The sequence below is a fragment of the Corythoichthys intestinalis genome, chromosome 5 (genome assembly GCF_030265065.1).
Source record: "Corythoichthys intestinalis isolate RoL2023-P3 chromosome 5, ASM3026506v1, whole genome shotgun sequence".
Classification (NCBI taxonomy): domain Eukaryota; kingdom Metazoa; phylum Chordata; class Actinopteri; order Syngnathiformes; family Syngnathidae; genus Corythoichthys; species Corythoichthys intestinalis.
The window spans coordinates 56,007,727-56,026,427 of record NC_080399.1 but is presented as its reverse complement, the minus strand read 5'-3'; the positions used below and the strand labels follow the sequence as shown (position 1 = coordinate 56,026,427).

General features: G+C 39.4%; 1 protein-coding gene across 1 annotated transcript; it reads left to right on the top strand.

The window, feature by feature from the left end:
* Nucleotides 1-6,373: 6,373 nt before the first annotated feature.
* cstpp1 (centriolar satellite-associated tubulin polyglutamylase complex regulator 1) lies at nucleotides 6,374-18,701 on the top strand. The gene is made up of 9 exons (XM_057835918.1): nucleotides 6,374-6,586; nucleotides 6,726-6,828; nucleotides 8,539-8,669; nucleotides 10,297-10,381; nucleotides 10,748-10,833; nucleotides 11,278-11,479; nucleotides 11,686-11,795; nucleotides 15,789-15,852; nucleotides 15,968-18,701. The coding sequence occupies exons 1-9, from the start codon at nucleotides 6,505-6,507 to the stop codon at nucleotides 16,134-16,136; spliced, it is 1,032 nt and encodes a 343-aa protein (XP_057691901.1). The 5' UTR covers nucleotides 6,374-6,504; the 3' UTR covers nucleotides 16,137-18,701.

The following is an 18,701-nucleotide window of genomic DNA, read 5'->3' as shown; positions in this document are numbered from 1 at the left end:
AGGCGCAGGAATAAAACTATAACATCCGGTTTTAAAATTAAAAACATACTCTGTAGCGTCTGCTGGTAAAACACGTTCAGTTTTGTTTGTTTAACATTTTACTCCTTTATTATTCTATTACATAATTCAATACAATGTTTATTTGGGGGGGGAATAAATCATATTATGTACATTTAATGTGAGCACTACTTCCGGGTCCTCACTGTTAGTTGAGTCCAACTTTTTGCAATATTTTGAAACGTCTCCAAGGGCGGAAAAGAAAGAAGGAGCGTTTTTTTTTTTATTATTATTATTATTATTATTATTATTACAAACTCATCATGAAAACTGAATGCCTAAACGGATACACTCTATCGCGTACGAATCAAGTAATATTATCCTGATCATTATTTTATATTTGAGTCTGACCGTTACAAGGATTTATATTATGTCACAAGACCCGACTACTGATTGGTCAAATTTGAACATAAACCCCACCCAAAACTGTAACTTTGAATTATAGAACTTTGTAATTGGCCCAAAAAACTCCGTGTGTAAAATACATATGATAAAATGCATGGGAAAATATAATAAGTAACTTGTAAAAATAAAAGTAGCTAAATTGATGAGCATCAATTAAAACAAAAATAGTAAAAAAATAAATAAATAAATAACAATAAATTATAGATGTAATCAGTAATGAATTTTCTTTTTCTACTAAAATTTACAAGCTCCCAAAAAGCATAGCTATCTGTTCTAACAACCTTGTCACTGTTTCATTTTCAGTATATCAAAAGTATTCAATAATATTATAAAATACTATCCACAACAATAAAATATAGTATTATTTTATACCAACATACAGTACATTACTGTAATTATTTCTCACCATATTCATGTACCAATATGTAATGTTCCATATGCTATTAACTATTGATGTACCACTGGCCAACAATAATAATGCGGCATATACACAATACACTTAGACGTTATTAGGGATATGTAGAAAACAGGATGGTTTCCCGGTCAGAGCACAGGCAGAAAAACACAATATTGCAATGAGTGATCCAGCAGTCTTTACTTGCACTTATATTACTTACAGCAATTATTGATGCATACAAATTGTAAATATTAATTAGTAATGGTAGGCATAGGAATTTTTTTTTTTTTTTTAAATAATGAGGTGAATGAAATAAAGAGGATTAACAAAGCAATAAGGCACTGAATGTTCACATCATCAGTGAACCTTGGCCACCTGTCCAAAGGGTCATGAAGCTCCAGGGCAGCATCCATCCATCCATTTTCTCCCGCTTATCAGAGGTTAGGTCGCGGGGGCACCACTTCAGAGTTTCCAACATCTTTCTTCAGAAGGTCTGAGGTAGCAGAATGTCACTCCTTCCTGATCTGCAGTGTAGGACGTACCTGGACCAGAATTGTTTGGCAACCAACTAAGGGTACCACCAGTGTCCGTGACGCAGAGTCTCTGGATACACAACTTGGGGCAGGGATTCATCAGGCCGCCCCATCAATAAATTGTCAGGAGTCAGTGGATCAAGATCAGCAATGTCATTGGAGATGTCATTCAACAGCTTGAAGTTAAAGACAAGACTACTTCAAACAGAACAGTGAATAGAACAACTGTGTGGACTGGTTGAGCACCTACAGCGGTGTACAGGACAGCCTTCACTAGCTCCCACTCATCGTCAAAGTGAGGGGCCATAGGAGGATTAAAACGGAACTTGATCTTCTGACGTACTGCAGTGTGGGAAGCCTGTTGAAAAAGTCATCTTGCAGTTTTGACCCTCCGCCCTTGAAGATGGTCCCTTGATCTTACCACAGTTCAACTGGGGCTGCGACATTGAACATGTGTAGCGCTATTCAATTCAATTCAATTTTATTTGTATAGCCCTAGATCACAAAAAATGTTGTCTCAAAGGGTTTTGCAGAGGCAATATGATACACAATCAGAAACAGCAAACGAAGCAACAAAGATGAATAAATAAATTCAAGTCCTGGGTATCCCCCATCCTTAGACCCTGCTATCACTGCTATCAGTTCCATCAGGTGGGAAGGCCAGCTTGACAATCGATGGTGGGCAGCTGGTAGATCTGCCATTTTGGGATTAAATGGCTGACCTCTCCAGTGTCGACATTTGGTGCAGAACTGCTGGTGCTAGCTGCCTGCTTCTCTGCATTTGAGGATCCAGAAAGTCTTCCGCAACTCAGTGCTGAGAGCCTCTGGACAAGGACGGTCCAGGTCACTGTCGTACCTCCATCTTAGTCACTAGATGTAATGTGTACACAAGAATTGAATGAAACAAAGGGTCACTGAGGACCTCTTAGTGATGTTGTCAAACACATACTCTTGCTAGTAGGTAATACGTATGTACGATGAAGGTTAGAGTTGAGCTTCTCTGGGCAGGTATTCCAGCTCTGAAGGGGGAAAGAAGGTCCAGAAGGCCATCTGTTCGATTTTTCAGTGACTTTCTCAACGTCAGGTCTTCATCAGGGTTGTTCGCTGATCCTAGATAGCGCCAGGTACAGTTCTGATTAAGCCCTTGGATTTCGGCTACTCTCATCCCCACAAATACCTTGAAACGGTACACAGGGATTGGACCCAGGTCAGGAAATGCCCCCGGGCAGCAAAGGTTTCTGAGCTATCATGGAGAAAGGCAAAGCATATGGATGTCTTAATAGCAAGGTGAAAAACTTAACCTGTTAATCCAGAACGTTCCTTCGTTGCAGAAAATATGACAGTAACAATGATCTGTCGCATCACTCAGTAGCAATCGACGGGTGCGAGGGAAGCCCAGTCAACAATTTAACACCATAAGCAGGGGTGCACATAAGTGGTCCGCATGCGCGCATGTGTACTGGACGTAGACAAATGCGCTGGCCCTCAACGGCTTCCATACGCTTTTGCGTACCGATGGCTGACCACTGTATTTACGGCGGACACGAGAAAATAACTTCTCAAAATTTTGAAGAGGCAGGCCACACTGAGTAATTACTTTAGTGATGGGACGAAATGAGCCGAGGTTCCGAAGCTTGTGTCGAGTAATGGGAGGGGGTTTCCACGAAGCTTGTAGCGAGGCGCGCTTCATTTCGGCAAAACCCGGAAATGATGACGTGGGAAGCCTTGCCGGCGGCCGGCGGCCGGCTGAATCTCGTGAGTGCTTTGGAAGTGATCCAACGTTTGGCGCACATTGCAAAAACAGGACAGACTACGGTATAAATTGGTTGCAAAACGCAATGGCGATCGCCTGTTATCTCACATTTTGTGGATTTCGGGCTCCTGTACTTGTTACATCTGTGCGCAACAGTGCAACCAGTGCAATCTTTTTTCGAGCCTTGTCCTTTGCTTGCGATGGAACCTGCGTGAAAAGAGCGATCCTCCCCTGTATGGGAACATTTTGATTTGATTGCTTTCAATAAGGTAAGGGAGAAAAACTACTTTAATATAAATGTGAGTCTGTGTGTGTACCTATCTGAACCAAACATCAACAGAATGAACAATCCGTTAGTGTACTGGGAGGCACAAAAGAATACCTACCCAAATTTATATAAACTGGCACTCACATTTCTCTGCACCCCAGCTTCATCTGTGCCTTGTGAAAGAATATTTTCTAAAGCTGGTGAAATATTTTCCCCAAAAAAAAGAAACTGTTTAAAGCCAGCCACTGTGGGAAAGCTATTATTTCTAAATAAAAATGAATAACAAATTACCCTTAGCACTTGTTGTATTTTGTTCACATACTAAATTACTAACACAAGCACATTCATCTTTGTCTTAAGCAAATAGCCATTGAATTCTTAACAATGTTGACCTCTTGGGCTTCTAGACCACTTGATGGCGCCATAGGGTAAATGAAGCACCATGAAGCTTTGCTACATGTGCAAACCAATTGGCTGCAAAGCTTCATTGCTTCATGAGGCTTCATTCGGCCATCACTAAATTACTTCCGTGTTCCCCCACCCCCGTCAAAAGACAGACAGACAGACGACAGAGATGTCACCGGAGCTACCGAAAAAAAGGACTTTTGCTGAAAAGTGGCTACAGGAGGTACCATGGCTAGAAGCAAATGATGCTCGCACGGAAATGCGGTACAAAATGTGCCGTGAGAATCCCAATGTCGCCGATAAGAGCAGCGCATTTTATGTAGGGTCAAAGAATTTCAGCCATCCAAACTTTGAAAAGCACGAAAAAAACAGAGCATGTGGCAATTAAGCAAACTATCGATGTCAAACAGGACCCCACTCGCCCTATGGACAAGTGGCGGAATAAAGGTAATGAACAGCGACATGCACTGACAAACGTGTTTTTGCTCGCATTTTACAAAGCTAAACATGCACGTTCAATGAGGTCTTATGAGGAGGATATCCCACTTTTAAAAAGGCTTGGAGTTAATGTGGGAGCCGCATAATGCCCTTTATTTTGAATTGGTGCTTCTTATTTCATTACATTTCACTTCAAAGTAATGGCAATTTTGTTGTGCCAGTTGATGTTAATCAAGCATTAATTGTTAATATAATTAATTAAAGTTAATTGGCTCTAAGTAAAGCTTGTCATAAATTTATCACATCAGGCGGGTCGGCTCTCAAGCTCAATGAGGACCAAGTCACATCTCCAGGTCCTCCTCTGAGAACCTGGGCAAAAAAATTATGTGCACCTCTGACCATAAGCATTCCTAATATGGCATTAAAATCAAGTATGGGAAAATACAAGACTAGACACAAAAATGGGAACACCAGATTGTACAATACTACTATGGTAACGTATATATTTTTTCAGATGACACCAGGGGTATCCTTTAAAGGGTCTGTGACACAAAAAAAGCATGTTTATTTCATATTACACAAGGTATTTTATGCTCCTGAATGAAATGGACTACTTGAATGTGTGCAGAAGCGATCAATACAGTAAATTTATTCAATTTTTTTAATCCCGCACTACGAAAATGAGAGACTTCCGGCCACAGTCTTGGATTGAGGAAGAAGGTGATTGTGACGTTAACGGGAGACATAACCTTCACAATACAGTTAACTATTGTATACAAAAAGACTGCGGATCCAGCTGATTTCGCGGATTTTTTGCGTCACGCCAGCCCAATGTGCTGCAGGCTTTTGTTGCTACACCATGGAGAGTGGTGTGAGCCTTTTTGGGTTTCAAAAGATCCTGTTCACCTCAAAGATTGGGCAAAAGTATGACAATGGGTGCGACCATTGGACGGACGAAGAAGTGAGTAAGATAAGTGTTATACTGTATATTATGTCAAACACTGGGATCAAGGCACATGTTTTAATAAGAAGGTGGCTTGCATTTTGTGGGTGACAATGCTCCCTGTCCACCAAGAAGGCGGGAGTGGCCGCCTCCCTCGGCCGACGCTCTCATCTACGGTTCTGGATTGTGTCGGGACCTCCACCCCTCTCGGCCCTCTTCGTGTGCCCGCCAAGAGAGCGCTATCCTCGGTTTGGGCTTGGGCAGCCACGCGCTCTGACTTCGGCTGGTTTGTCCACCGAGAATGCGCCATTTTCAGCATTAAATCCCCAGTTGATTCCCCGGCGACGAGCACTACTGCCGGGGCCGCAGCAGTGGAATGACGAGCCGAAACTTGCTCACCGCTGGGGGCTGACCGATCGGTGAGGACAATCACCCCGCCGCCATGTGTGACATGAGTCGGGGTAGTTTTGAGTGATTTTTTGTTTTCGAAAGGCGAGGAAGAGACTTGGAAGAGCCAGATGTGGTTTAATGATTAATAAGGGAAAAACATTAAAAGGTCTTGACAATATGTCTGTACGTTATTCAGCACACACAAAACATGTGTACATGTATGCACACCTGCACGTGAGCCCAAAAAAGTATTTGAGTTTATCTCCTGCACTCTTTAACTGGAGCTCCTGTAGTGGTCAAAATGTCTGAGCCAACTAGTCACAAGTAGAATCATTTACACTTTATTATTTCTAAAATATTTAATTAATGTTTGTTATGATAAATTAATATTCTCTTTCACACGCATATTGTGCACTTTAAACTGGTTTGATAGCCTTAATAAACGTAACATTCATAACTAATACTTTGTTTTGGTTGTTTGGTTGTCCTAAGTACACTTCATGCGCTGTTTTTTGTGGGTAAACCATTGTGGGGTTTTTTTGTTTTGCGATTGTGGTTGTTTTTTTTTGTTTTTGTTTTGTTTTTTGGTGGTGGGGCGGGGGGTCAAAGCTCGAAAGAAGACTAGGAACGCCACTGCACACACGCACACAAGTCACGGGGAGGTAATACTAGATATCACCAGTAAGAGGCAGCAGTACCCCATACTGTCGTCGAGTCTGCCGGAAATCAAAAGAACAAAAAAGGAAGGAACCAATGTCAGATTTGTTTTTCAGTGCCACTAAGGTGGTGACTCACAACAACAGGGTTTCTTCTCAAAACAACTGTCATTACCCGTGCAGAGGGAGAAACCTGAAGACTACAGTGAGGTTAATACTGTGCCAAACAAAACTGCTCCGGTACATTTAGTACGATTGCATGTCATGTTCGACTTTTTCTGCCGATATGACGTCAGGATTGAATCGCTTTAACCCAACTGTTACGGTGGACGAGTATCTCGGTAGGTTCTTTTCATAGAGACGAGTTGAAGGTTTGTCTTTCCTGCACTTTCAGTTCTCTATAAATTGAATTTAGAGGTTCGGGGGGTGTACCCGCTCATATTTAAGGTTGTATTTGATTGTTGTTTATTTGCTCCACAGCTGAGAGCAATGTATTGTTCTACCTGAGTGATGCTCTGACCCAGCTCCTGGAACATAAAGAGGAATATACCCATTTTGGCGTAATACGCTACTTCGCTGAATAGTAAGAATGTTGCTTTTTATTAGGTTGCTCATCCACAGAAAGTTTCATCTAATCGAATATCACTTTGCTATACCGTAAATGAAACGTATATGGTGCGAGTTTATAATGGGCGACTCCAATTTAAAAAATAAAAACGGGAACTTTTTTTTAAACAATTCAATAAAACTAAAAGTGATGGGTGAAAATGTATTTAATTTATTGATTGAAGCCTTAAAACATGCTATTTAAGAAACAATTTTGGAATTTTCATTCATAAATGACGTCCTTTAAATAGCATCCTCCTGCATGGATGCATTCTTGAAATCTGAGAAAAAATATCAAACACTATAACCAAGCATTAACCTTAAAATGTTGTTGTGTCCTCAGTTACTGCACTTAAAAGCATTAGCAATTGATTGACTAACAACCAATCTTGTTGTTCCCCATGCAAGTAAAGACATTATTGCACAAAGATATTCTTATCAATAACCCACCCCACATATAAATACATGCCACCATTTCATTGATGGATGCAAAACTCATTACCGCCCATTGTAAAACACGCTTTTTCAATAAAGAAGACCCTAAGCAAATGGTAGTTCCCTTACTTACACACACGCACCTATACACAGAAATTTAAAGGTTTGATGAATGATGAAAGCATTCTTGAAATCTGCTGTTGACCACTGTTGAAAAACAATGGGAATTTTTGCAAATTGGCATACATGAGCAAGTGGCACCACTACGAGACCTTGAGCAAGTAATCAATGTCATTTTGGTAACTATGGTAAATTCAGGATGAAATTCACACTATCCCAGCTCAGATGAGGAATCGATGAGGATTCTCAGCAGCAGATGTCAAAAATTCATTCGGAAAGGAGGATGCCATTTAAAGAACATCATTAAAAATAAATAAATAAATGAAATTCCATCAGTGTTTTTCAAATGACATGTTTTAAGGTTTCAATTACTATAAACTAGGGCTGCAGCTATCGATTATTTTACTAGTCGATTAATCGATGAACTAGTTTGTCGAATAATCGAGTAATCGGATATGGAACATGAAAAATTATAATACCTGAGCTGAGCCTCAAACGGTATAAAAAAAATAATTAAATAAGGATCTATGTACAACAAAAGACCAATTGACTAACTTACATTGTAAAAGTCCACTAGCTTAAACGCTATAAAACGCTAACTTTTTTTTTTTTTTTTTTTTTTTTACAATGCTCTTAACAAATGGTTCAGACACATATTCCCACAAAAAACGGCTAAATATACCCATAAACTAGATTACGAACGCATTAAAAAACATTAGCTCAAACAAAAACTTAGCTTATATTGGTTTTAACATGGAGCAGCTGGATTCAGCCATGGGAAATGAGGCAAACTAGACGGCAGAGTATCCACTGAAATCAATAAAACTGAATGCAAACACTTTCAAAATAAACCATTACAACACCACAATAATTAAACGAATACTCGAAGCAGCAAAATTTAATTTGAATTTTTTTTTTCTAATCGAATACTCGAGTTAATCGATTAATTGTTGCAGCACTACTATAAACGAAATATTATTTCTTCCCACTTGGTTTAATGGATTGTTAAAATGTTTTCCAGTTTTTGGATCACCCTGTAAATGTATAGCTTACTGCTAGTTTACTGTACTGTTGGTGTTCTCTTTATTTTTTTTGCGAAGTATGTTTTTTTATTTATTGTCTGTATATGTAGTTTCAGCAGTGTCAAGAACAGTAACCACATCCTCTTCAGAGAGTTTAATTACATCAACGCGACTCCTCATAATAGAGCCTCATTCATCCGAGTCTTCTGGAGATGTTTCCGGCAGATAGGAAAGAGTGGAGGTAAGAGAAACACTTGAAATTTAAACATTCAAAAGCAGTAAGCTAGTGCTATACAAACTACTACAACTTGTTCCTTGTATACCTTAGCACTGTCATTACACTGCTACTGACACCAAATTGATTTCAATTGGGAAGGCCCACATTGAGTAATCATGTTTCTCTGCCATTGAAGCAAATAGACGTCCAATTCAATTTGATTGCGGGGTTCGCCTTTAAGTCAAAATGGATGGTCAATGGCAGCCAGTGAGGTAGAACTTAAAAAAATAAATACATTTTTAAAAAATTCAGATCTATTTTTACCCGATTCTGAACTGCTATTTAACATGGAAGGATTTCAAGTTGGCCTTTGCCTTGGACACCCGTGGAATAGACTTTTTACCCCGTGGCCTTGAATATTGGACATGTGCCGATTACCGTTTTCAAGGTATAACTTGGTATGAAAACATCAAGGTTTCAAGACCGCAAAAATTTTGCGTCATAGCATCCCTAAGGTATTAGCTATTTTTTATGCCCCAAAAATGCATGGAGAAATCCCTCGCTTGCCGCTGCAAAGCTCAACCCTCCCCCACCGGTTGTGGCTTAGTGTCATTGAGTCAGCAGTGCTACACGATGGCTGGAGGATGTGAAACTCCTGAACTTTTTTTTCCGCCATTGAAGAAAATAAAATCGCTGGTATGGGAATACTTCGGCTAGACAAAAGTTACAGGCGGCCGCAGCTTAGAGGAAGAGGGCCAACCAACATGTAAAACATGTTTGCGGAGGGTGGCTGCCGAGGAGGTAATACCTCCAATTTGATTTCGCATGTATACAAAATTCAAGGTTAGTAAACACTGTCATGAATGTTTCCCACTAGCTACTGGGGTTAACTCCAGCGAGTTTAGTGTGTCTAGCGGTGGTAAAACGTGGTGTTATTTTCTCTCTGGCAACTGTCTGTGTTGAGAAAGAGAGTGAGTGTATAATGTTAACATGATATGTCTCACACACACACGTACTTTTTATTGAAAATAGATAAATTATTTTTCGTTTGATTGTAATAATGTTGAGCAGTGGGTTTAGGCTCACCTAAAGGACTGCATTTATTTTAATTTCATTTAGAATATATATATATTGTATATTTATTTATTTATTTATTTTTTATATTTTTTTATTTTAACTTAACATTATACTTATGTTCCAATTTGCTGATATGTTTTGAAAAATAAAACTGCTGTTAAATTGGGAAAAAAAATGTTTTTTGTGTGTTTGTTTTTAAAACCCAGATATCTCAAAGTAACACATATTAGAGATGTACATGCAATACCGTGAAACCGTGATATTTTGGCTTGAGGTTATTATACCGTCAGTATATCATACCGCCACATGCCTAGCGCGGACAAATACTAGATTTGCACAATTCTCCAGGATGTAGGTTTGGATAACATACTCATTGACTCGGTCATTGACCACTTTTTTTTTTTTTAATGTTTGACTTATTGTAATTCCGACTCCTTTTTTTTTTTTTTTTTTTCTACACTGATGCTTTTGCGGTGGTGTCATATTTAGAAAATGTTTTTGCTTGCCATTAAAAGCCTCCGTACAAATTACAAATCGTTTCATCTGTTCTCCTCTTTGTTTTTGTTGCTTTCAGATCTGCTGTCCAGTTTGGATTATAGCTCCCTGCTCCAGTTGTTGTGTCCTGATTTCCCAATGGAGATAGTAAAGAGTGCAGCCAGGTCTGTTCATTTCAACATAACATATTTTTTGTTATTTAGCATGCGTTGTGAATAATCATTTAGGATGTGTACTTTGGGAATGTGTGCCAATTAGCTGATTTCAAATTTGGTCGAGAGTTGAGAATATTAAAAAAATTAAATCAGATATTGGCTCGATGTTTGAAATCATCTTCTTTTATTTGTTTTACTGATTAAGCATACAAATTGGCTCGTGGTATGAACTTGTACTAAGAATTTGTATTCAAACTCAAATGTCCACATGATGAAATTGATAAATGACAATTTGTGCCGGAGTAACGTACGTATGTGTGCACTCTACAGTATAGCCATTTGACTGTTTTATTTAAAACTCCTTTTTACCTATAGAATTGTGTCAATGGATGACGGGTTGGACTGCTTGATGTCTTTCTCGGACTTCCTTTACGCCTTCCAGCTGCAATTCTACTACCAAGGTCGGTACTGTTTCATATTGTTTGAATTGTTCGGTATCATTTCATCTTCATTTAGAATGCTTAAATGATTTTCCACCTTAACTTGATATGTACTTTATTTTTACTTGTACTGAAATTTCCGTACTATAAAGTACATCAAAGTGTAAGGTGCACCCTCAATGAATGGCCTTTATAAAGTTGTTTTCATATATGTATCTACTTGAGCATTGTCCTTGTAGATGCTACAACATTTGCTCATCTGTCTGTTCATTAGAATTGTGACTGTTTCTTTCACAGTTGACTGTTGTGAAAGAAAATCTCAAATTTTACTTTATAGCCATTAATTGAAACTACATTCTCAAATTCTTTCTGTGCCACTACCGTTCTTGAAAGAATAAAAGAGTGAAGTATAAAAAGATTTTAAAAATTCCACATTGATTGCCTTACTTCCAAATGTGCTTGTAGAATTCCTGGATAGTGTGCTGCTGATATACCAGGATCTGTTAGCTGGGAAGAGTCCAAACACAGTTATTGTACCCACATCAACAACAGTCGAACAGCCTCCTTGCTTGACCGCAGAGGAAAATAATAAAGAGCAGGATTTGGAGGTGGATGCTTCCACTCTGGCTGAGTGTATAGACGCACTCTGTGACCGCATCAAAAACAGGTAGACCTATTTTAGTTTATTCAACAACTCTACATTCTTCATCAGTACCATTAGAACCATATCTTATTGTCAGGCATGTCATTAGTGTGCCTGCAACAATTACTTATTCCACAAAAGACTATTGACGGTGTCTAATGTTAAACTTCACATTTTGGTCACTGCTGACTTAGCCTAAAATTGTATGCTCATGTATTTGTTATCCGTAGTCACCCTCCCAGGTCTTGTTTACAAGAAGCACTAGAAGAGACTGACAAAGTATCATACTGCAGCTTCCTGATGAGCCTGGCTAAACACGAAACCATCAACCAATTTATCGGTAAATATTTTCCTTATTTTTACCATGCCTAAAGTACCGTAAATTCCGGACCATTGAGCGCCCCGGATTACAAGCCTCACCCAGTACATTTTTAAAGGAAAAAGCATTTTGTACATACATAAGCCTCTCCTGCCTATAAGCCGCGTGTGCCCACATATTAAACTGAAATATTTATAAAGAAATACACAGTTTTCCAAGTTTAAATACCATATTTTAACGAATCGGGTTATGACTGTGACTTACAGGTAAGGGAGGTGCGGAAGAGCAAGAGACGTGCTGTCGTTGTTGTTGCGGGTGTGTCTGTGTGTGTGCGTCGGCTGCTAGAGGCAGCAGTCGTGTGTTTTTCGACAAGTTTCCAAAATAAAGAATTGCAACCTAACTTAACGGGTTACTATTTGTCATCGTTACAATACCTTAACTTTTCTTTCCAAACAGCGCCAGCAACACGGCACTTAGCTGACTCCTCAAGCTCACTCCTTAGCGTGTCGTCCTCTTCATCACGCAGCAGACCGGCTTTTCGAAACCCGTTGGTGATGGTGGATTTTTTTTCACGCTGCTCCACGCTGTCAGACTTTTGCAAAAGTTGCTCTTCGCATACGACCACTTTTGTAAACGATCTGACGCCGCTGGCCATCCAAGCCTTCAATTCAACTCGGCACATCATATCCATTTCTTCTAGCATGATGCGGGTATGCTAATTCTTGCCTGGCACGGCCAGACTGTTCTCCGTGTGTTTTTCAAATACTGAGAGAATAGTCTGAGACCCAGCCCATTAACGCCCTCTCAAGCAAGTACAAAATCAATCTATAAATCAGATTCGTTTATTTGCGTGACATGCTCTTAACGAGCGGTGTCACTCTTCCGCGTCAGAAGTCGTCTCCACAACACAGATGGCGAACAGGAGAGCCGAAAATATGTTCCAATCCACGGTAAAATCAGTTTTAAATGACCAAAAACACATCGACACAAGTCAGTGACAACAGTCTGTCTTGCGCTAGCCATGTTGAATAAACTCCGCTCTCCTCGTATGTTTACTTCCGCGCGCAAGTCCCTCGTCCCGCCCGTCGCTGATTGGTCCACTCCGCTGTCTGTTTGCTGTGGGTTGCTCCGCCCTGAAAATTTTATCCGCTTAATGGTGGCCAGACTCAATAGCTGGAACAGCGGTGAGTCTGGAGTACCAGGCTATGCTAATTCTACTAATGCACAAAGATGAGGGTCTGCTACTTTTATTCGTGCACAAAGCACAAAGTTAAAATACGGGTAAGAGTGCCAACTAGCGTCTTCCTCGACACACATATTCCACGTGTCTTATGCTTGCATTTTATGCTCGAGTGCTCCTGGCGGTCGTTATAAAAATTGATAAATTGGCAGCATCATTGCATACGCCGCAGGATTCAAAATGAAGGAAAAAAGTAGCGGCTTGTAATCCGGAATTTAGGGTAGTTATTTTACTGTCTTATTTTGGTGTAGAGCGGAAGTGACAAGCATACCGCCTGCGGGCAGAAGCAGCCTGCCAGTCGGTCCAATTCGGCCCGTGAAGTAGTTCTTACTGGCAGGCACGATGTAGCTCATTCATACTGTACATCCAGAATCACATGCTTGTATTTTGACATTGGCGCCATAAAACCAGAGATTTGCGCACTTCTACACTTGGATCGCTTTAGTGTCCGCAGTCACATCCGTGAATTAACAAAGAAATGCCCAAAAAAATGCTCCAAAGCCAACAGGACGTGACCCAAAGTAAACAGGAAGTACCTGGTAATGCCCTAAAATCACCAGTGACCAATGAAGTGGGAGTGGCGCGGAAATGTTCTAAAATCAACAAGAAATTATCCAAAATGTACAGGAAGTGACCTGTATCGAACCCTAAATTACAACGAAGTGACGCAAAATTAACTCCAATTCACTTCAAGAGGCTGTACGGAGTTTGTCACTTTTTTTAACGTGCAACTGCCACTTCTGGCCTAAGGCGTGACTGCAGCTAGTGCATGGCGCGCGTCCTTGTACTAACACGGACATCAAGCAACGAGTGTTTGGCCAGTCAAATTAGCATCAGAAATATAAAAACAGTTAGTAGCTAATCCATAGACTTCATAATATATTGACGGGGCGCGGGGCTGATTAATAGGGGGCCTCTCTCCGTCAAAGCTGACCGAGTGGAAACACAGACAAAGAGCTTTTTACGTTGAAAATTCTTGTGACTAAATGTTTAAATCCCTGAATTCTTTATAGATATGGACGTAAAACAGTCTCAATTCTTTGTTAAAAGAGCAAAGAACTGGGCAGTTAGCATTTATTTTACGTAAATATGTTGAATGTGCTGCTAGTCTTTAAGCCACTGTGGCGCCGCCTTATCACCACAAAGAGCTTTCTACGTCGAAAATTCTTGTGAATACATGCTTAAAACCCTGAATTCTTTATAGGTATGGATGTAAAACAGTCTTATTCTTTGTTAAAAGAGCAAAGGACTGGGCAGTTAGCATTTATTTTACGTAAATATGTCGAATGTGCTGCTAGACTTGAAGCTACTGTGGCGCTGCCTTATCACCACAAAGAGCTTTCTACGTCGAAAATTCTTGTGAATACATGCTTAAAACCCTGAATTCTTTATAGGTATGGATGTAAAACAGTCTTATTCTTTGTTAAAAGAGCAAAGGACCGGGCAGTTAGCATTTATTTTACGTAAATATGTCGAATGTGCTGCTAGACTTGAAGCTACTGTGGCGCTGCCTTATCACCACAAAGAGCTTTTTATGTTGAAAATTCTTGTGAATAAATGCTCAAATCATTTATATTCATATTTATCAAATTCTTTATAGATATGAACGTAAAACCGTCTTGATTCTTGGTCAAAAGCAAAAAAACGGACAGTTAGCATTTATTTTGCGTAAATATTGCGAATTATGATGCCAATGCCGTAGCGGTTAATTTCTCCCATTGATTTTTTTTCACAACGTTTCAAAATGCATGCATGATACGAAAAATATAATAACTACCTTGAATCCTCAAACAAATCACTCCTGAGACAATCCTTTCATATTTGTATGCGGTACAGCTTTCATACTTTTTTAACCTTAATCCGGTGTTGCATCGCTGCATGTGTTTGAGAAGAACTGCTACCGATTTCGACCGACTGAAGCACAGTGTGGGACGGCCCCCTACATGAAGGCGTGGCGCAGTGTATGGGGTGTGTGTCCCATCAATATCATTATGAAGTCAATGGCTTTAAGGTTATGGTTTTAAGTGGGTTAGAAAAGTGTTTTTGACAACCGGAGGCTCAGTGAAACAGCACTGCTGCTTTTAGGTTAACGTTGAAAATTCCGTATAGTCCCTTTAAACTGTGAGGACTGGCGGTGAATGCTCATATTGTAGTTCTATTGACGGCAATAGACGTCAAATCTATTTCAACTTGGAGGGTGCTGGAGGCGATCACTTGATTGCGATCATTTGATCGCTTCCAGCCCCTCCCAGTTAAAATGGATTGGATGTCTATTCCTATCATTGGCAGCCAAATTAAGCTAAGTGAGGTCACAAGAGATTAAACATTAAGAAAAAAAGGAAAGGAAAAAAAAAAAAAAAAAAAAGCAAGCCAAATTCACACGAGCCCCACTTACTTGGGTTGTGTTTTAGTAAAAACACAACTTTTTTTTTTTTTTTTTTCCCAGATTTAGAATTGTTTATATTTTTTTATAGTTTGACAACCCTGCGTTACACACCATTTCAGATTCCAATTAAAAAATCAAATAACTGTAGTCATTAAATGGAATGTTGTGACTGTATATTTCTAGGTTTTCCTCATTATGATTCAGGTAAATCTTTTATCATTTACTCCTGTATTGTGACAAATCCTTACAATGGAAACAAACCTAAGAGAACTATAGTAGATTTATCACTTCATACAACACCGAATTCAAAATCAAGATGAAAAAATGAAATACTAAATAAGTTGAACTCTCAAATTTGAAATCTTCTGTCTTTGCTTGTTGGATACAGGAGTGTTGCCCAGTAAGACCGAGGTACTGAATGACCCAGAGATGGACCAGGAACTGGACAAACTGTAAGATATGCAGACAATACAGTATTTTCTGCCTCAAATTTAAACTTTTTCAAAATCCTCCTTCTGTTCTTGCCTTATTTTCACAAATGGCCATGTTTTCCCTTTCTCGCTGCAGCATCGCCCAGATCTCCGTCAGCCCCAGTAGCAATAGCAGTGGCAGTGCAGTGGGGATGCTAAAGGAGGTGCAGAGAAAGGCGTCCCCCAGAAGGAACATCCACCACAGGAGGAAGATGGAGGTTGAGAGCGATGGCTCGACAGAGGAGACTGACTCGTCTGAAAACTGAACTATTGCCTTCATTACATTCCAATCTGAGTAGTGTATTGGCATGCAGTATATAATATTAGAAACCTTTTATTTAATGAAATGAACAAAAAGACCACACTCTAAATATGAAACATATTGCTTGTTTTAGAACAGTGATGTTGAAACTTTTTTTCTCTGAGGGTCACGTTCAAAAATGTAAAAGGATGTAAGGGCCAACTTGAAATCATTTCATTCTGATTTGTGAAACAGAACTCGAATCGGCTAATTATTAACTCATCGGCTCCTATTGACAGTGAAAGACGCCAAAACCGTTTTGACTGAGAGGGGTAATTGCTGCCAGCCAGTCAGTCAAATTGGATCGGGTGTCTATCGCCGTCAATGGCAGTGAAACATGATCACTTAATGCCAACGTTCCCAGTTTGAAATGGATTTGATAAGAGCTACAAGCAGTGTTGCCAATATGGCGACTTTCTCGCTAAATCTGGGGATTTTCCAAAGCCTTTTGTCGACTTTTTTTTTTTTTTCTCACGACAAATCTAGCGACTTTTTCTGATGGGTTTTTTTGCTCGTTTTTTGTGTGTAAATCTTCTCTCCTCCAGCGTCCATTACAATTACATGCAAATTGCCGTTTATGTAAATTAGGCGATGACGTCATCTAGCGACTTTTAGGACAGCCCGTAGCTACTTTCCTTAATGGGGCATTGGCAACACTGGCTACAAGCAGCGAAATAATCCAAAGATATAAGGATATCTCAATGCAAAAATATATACATATACTGTGAATAAAATAAGTATTTGAACACCCTGCTACTTTGCAAGTTCTACCACTTAGAAATCATGGAGGGGTTTGAAATTTTCCTTGTAGGTGCATGTCCACTATGAGAGAGATAATCTAAAAAGAAGAATCCAGAAATCACAATATATGACTATTTTAATGATTTATTTGCGTGATACAGCTGCAAATAAGTATTTGAACACTTCAGAAAACAAATTTTAATATTTGGTACAGTAGCCTTTGTTTGCAATTACGGAGGTCAAATATTTCCTGTAGGTTTTTTTTGGCAGTGTTTGTTTGCAAACACTGCAGGAGGGATCTTCCCCACCCATCAGTCAGGTTTCTGGGCTGTCGCTGAGGAACACTGAGTTTGAGATCCCTCCAAAGGTTTTCTGTTGGGTTAAGGTCTGTAGATGGGCTAGGCCAGGGGTCCCCATCTGCCGGGCCGCGGACCGGTACCTGTCCGTGGCGCATTTGCTACCGGGCCGCGCAGAAATAATAATTTATTAACGGCCGCATTCTGGCCGAATTAACCCTGTGCCCCTGCTTAACACACCAATATCACTGTCTACTCTAGATATAATACTACAGGATAGATTAGAATGTCGTCATAGAAATCCATTGATTGGACTGCAGCAGAACATCTTGTTTTGTGTAATATATCTTTGTGCATTTGTCCTCGATAATAACGTATTTCTAGGCCGCGGGCGGAGCACATTTGTCCCCGGAAATAATTAGCCCCCACAGGAGCAAAGATGACTGGAAAACAGACGTCTTTGGAGATATTTTTTACGGCAAAAAGGGCACCTGACGAGCCAGAAGATAAGCCTACAACCTCGAAGACCCACGAACTGCGAAGGAGTGGATTCGTGACCCGTTTGTGAATAAACCGAGTGATTCGAGCTTGTCTGTGCAACAGGAGGATCAACTTGTAGAGATCGCAAATGACGGCAACCTTAACCCTTGTGTTAGCAAAAAAAAAAATATTACGCATCATACAAATTTTTACAAAAATTGTAAACGTTTTTTAAGTGTGATAAGTTATTTCTGAATATTTTTTTACTTTCAATCACTCAAAATGTTCAGTGGCATCAGAGCTATCTATTCACATATAGTTTTTATTTGTACTTTTTTGCCCTCTATTGACAATAAAAGCAGTACTGTGCTACGACCAAAACTATGTTGGATATATATGTATAAAACAAAATTGAACTGGAAAATTTCATATCACACTATTAGAGCCTTGAAAAGGTCAAAGAGTTATAGTAACAGAATTTTTTTTTTTATCCACGCCCATTTTTGGCAATGGCCGTTTTTGTGTATAATACCCCTAAACATACAATTGTTTACAATAATTGTAAATGATTTGAGGTGCGATAACTAAGTCATTTCTGAATATTTTTTTACATTCAACCCCTCAAAATGATTCAGTGGCTTCAGAGCTATCCATACATATATAGTTTTTATTCTTTTATTTGTATTTTTTGCCCTCTGTGGACAATAAAAGCAGTACTGTGCTACGACCAAAACTAACTATGTTGGATATATATGTATAAAAGAAAATTAAATTGGAAAATTTCAGATCACACAATTAGAGCCTTGAAAAGGTCAAAGAGTTATAACAACAGAATTTTTTTTATCCATGCCCATTTTTGGCAATGGCCGTTTTTGTGTATAATACCCCTAAACATACAATTGTTTACAATAATTGTAAATGTTTTGAGGTGCGATAACTAAGTCATTTCTGAATATTTTTTTTTACATTCAACCCCTCAAAATGATTCAGTGGCTTCAGAGCTATCCATACAT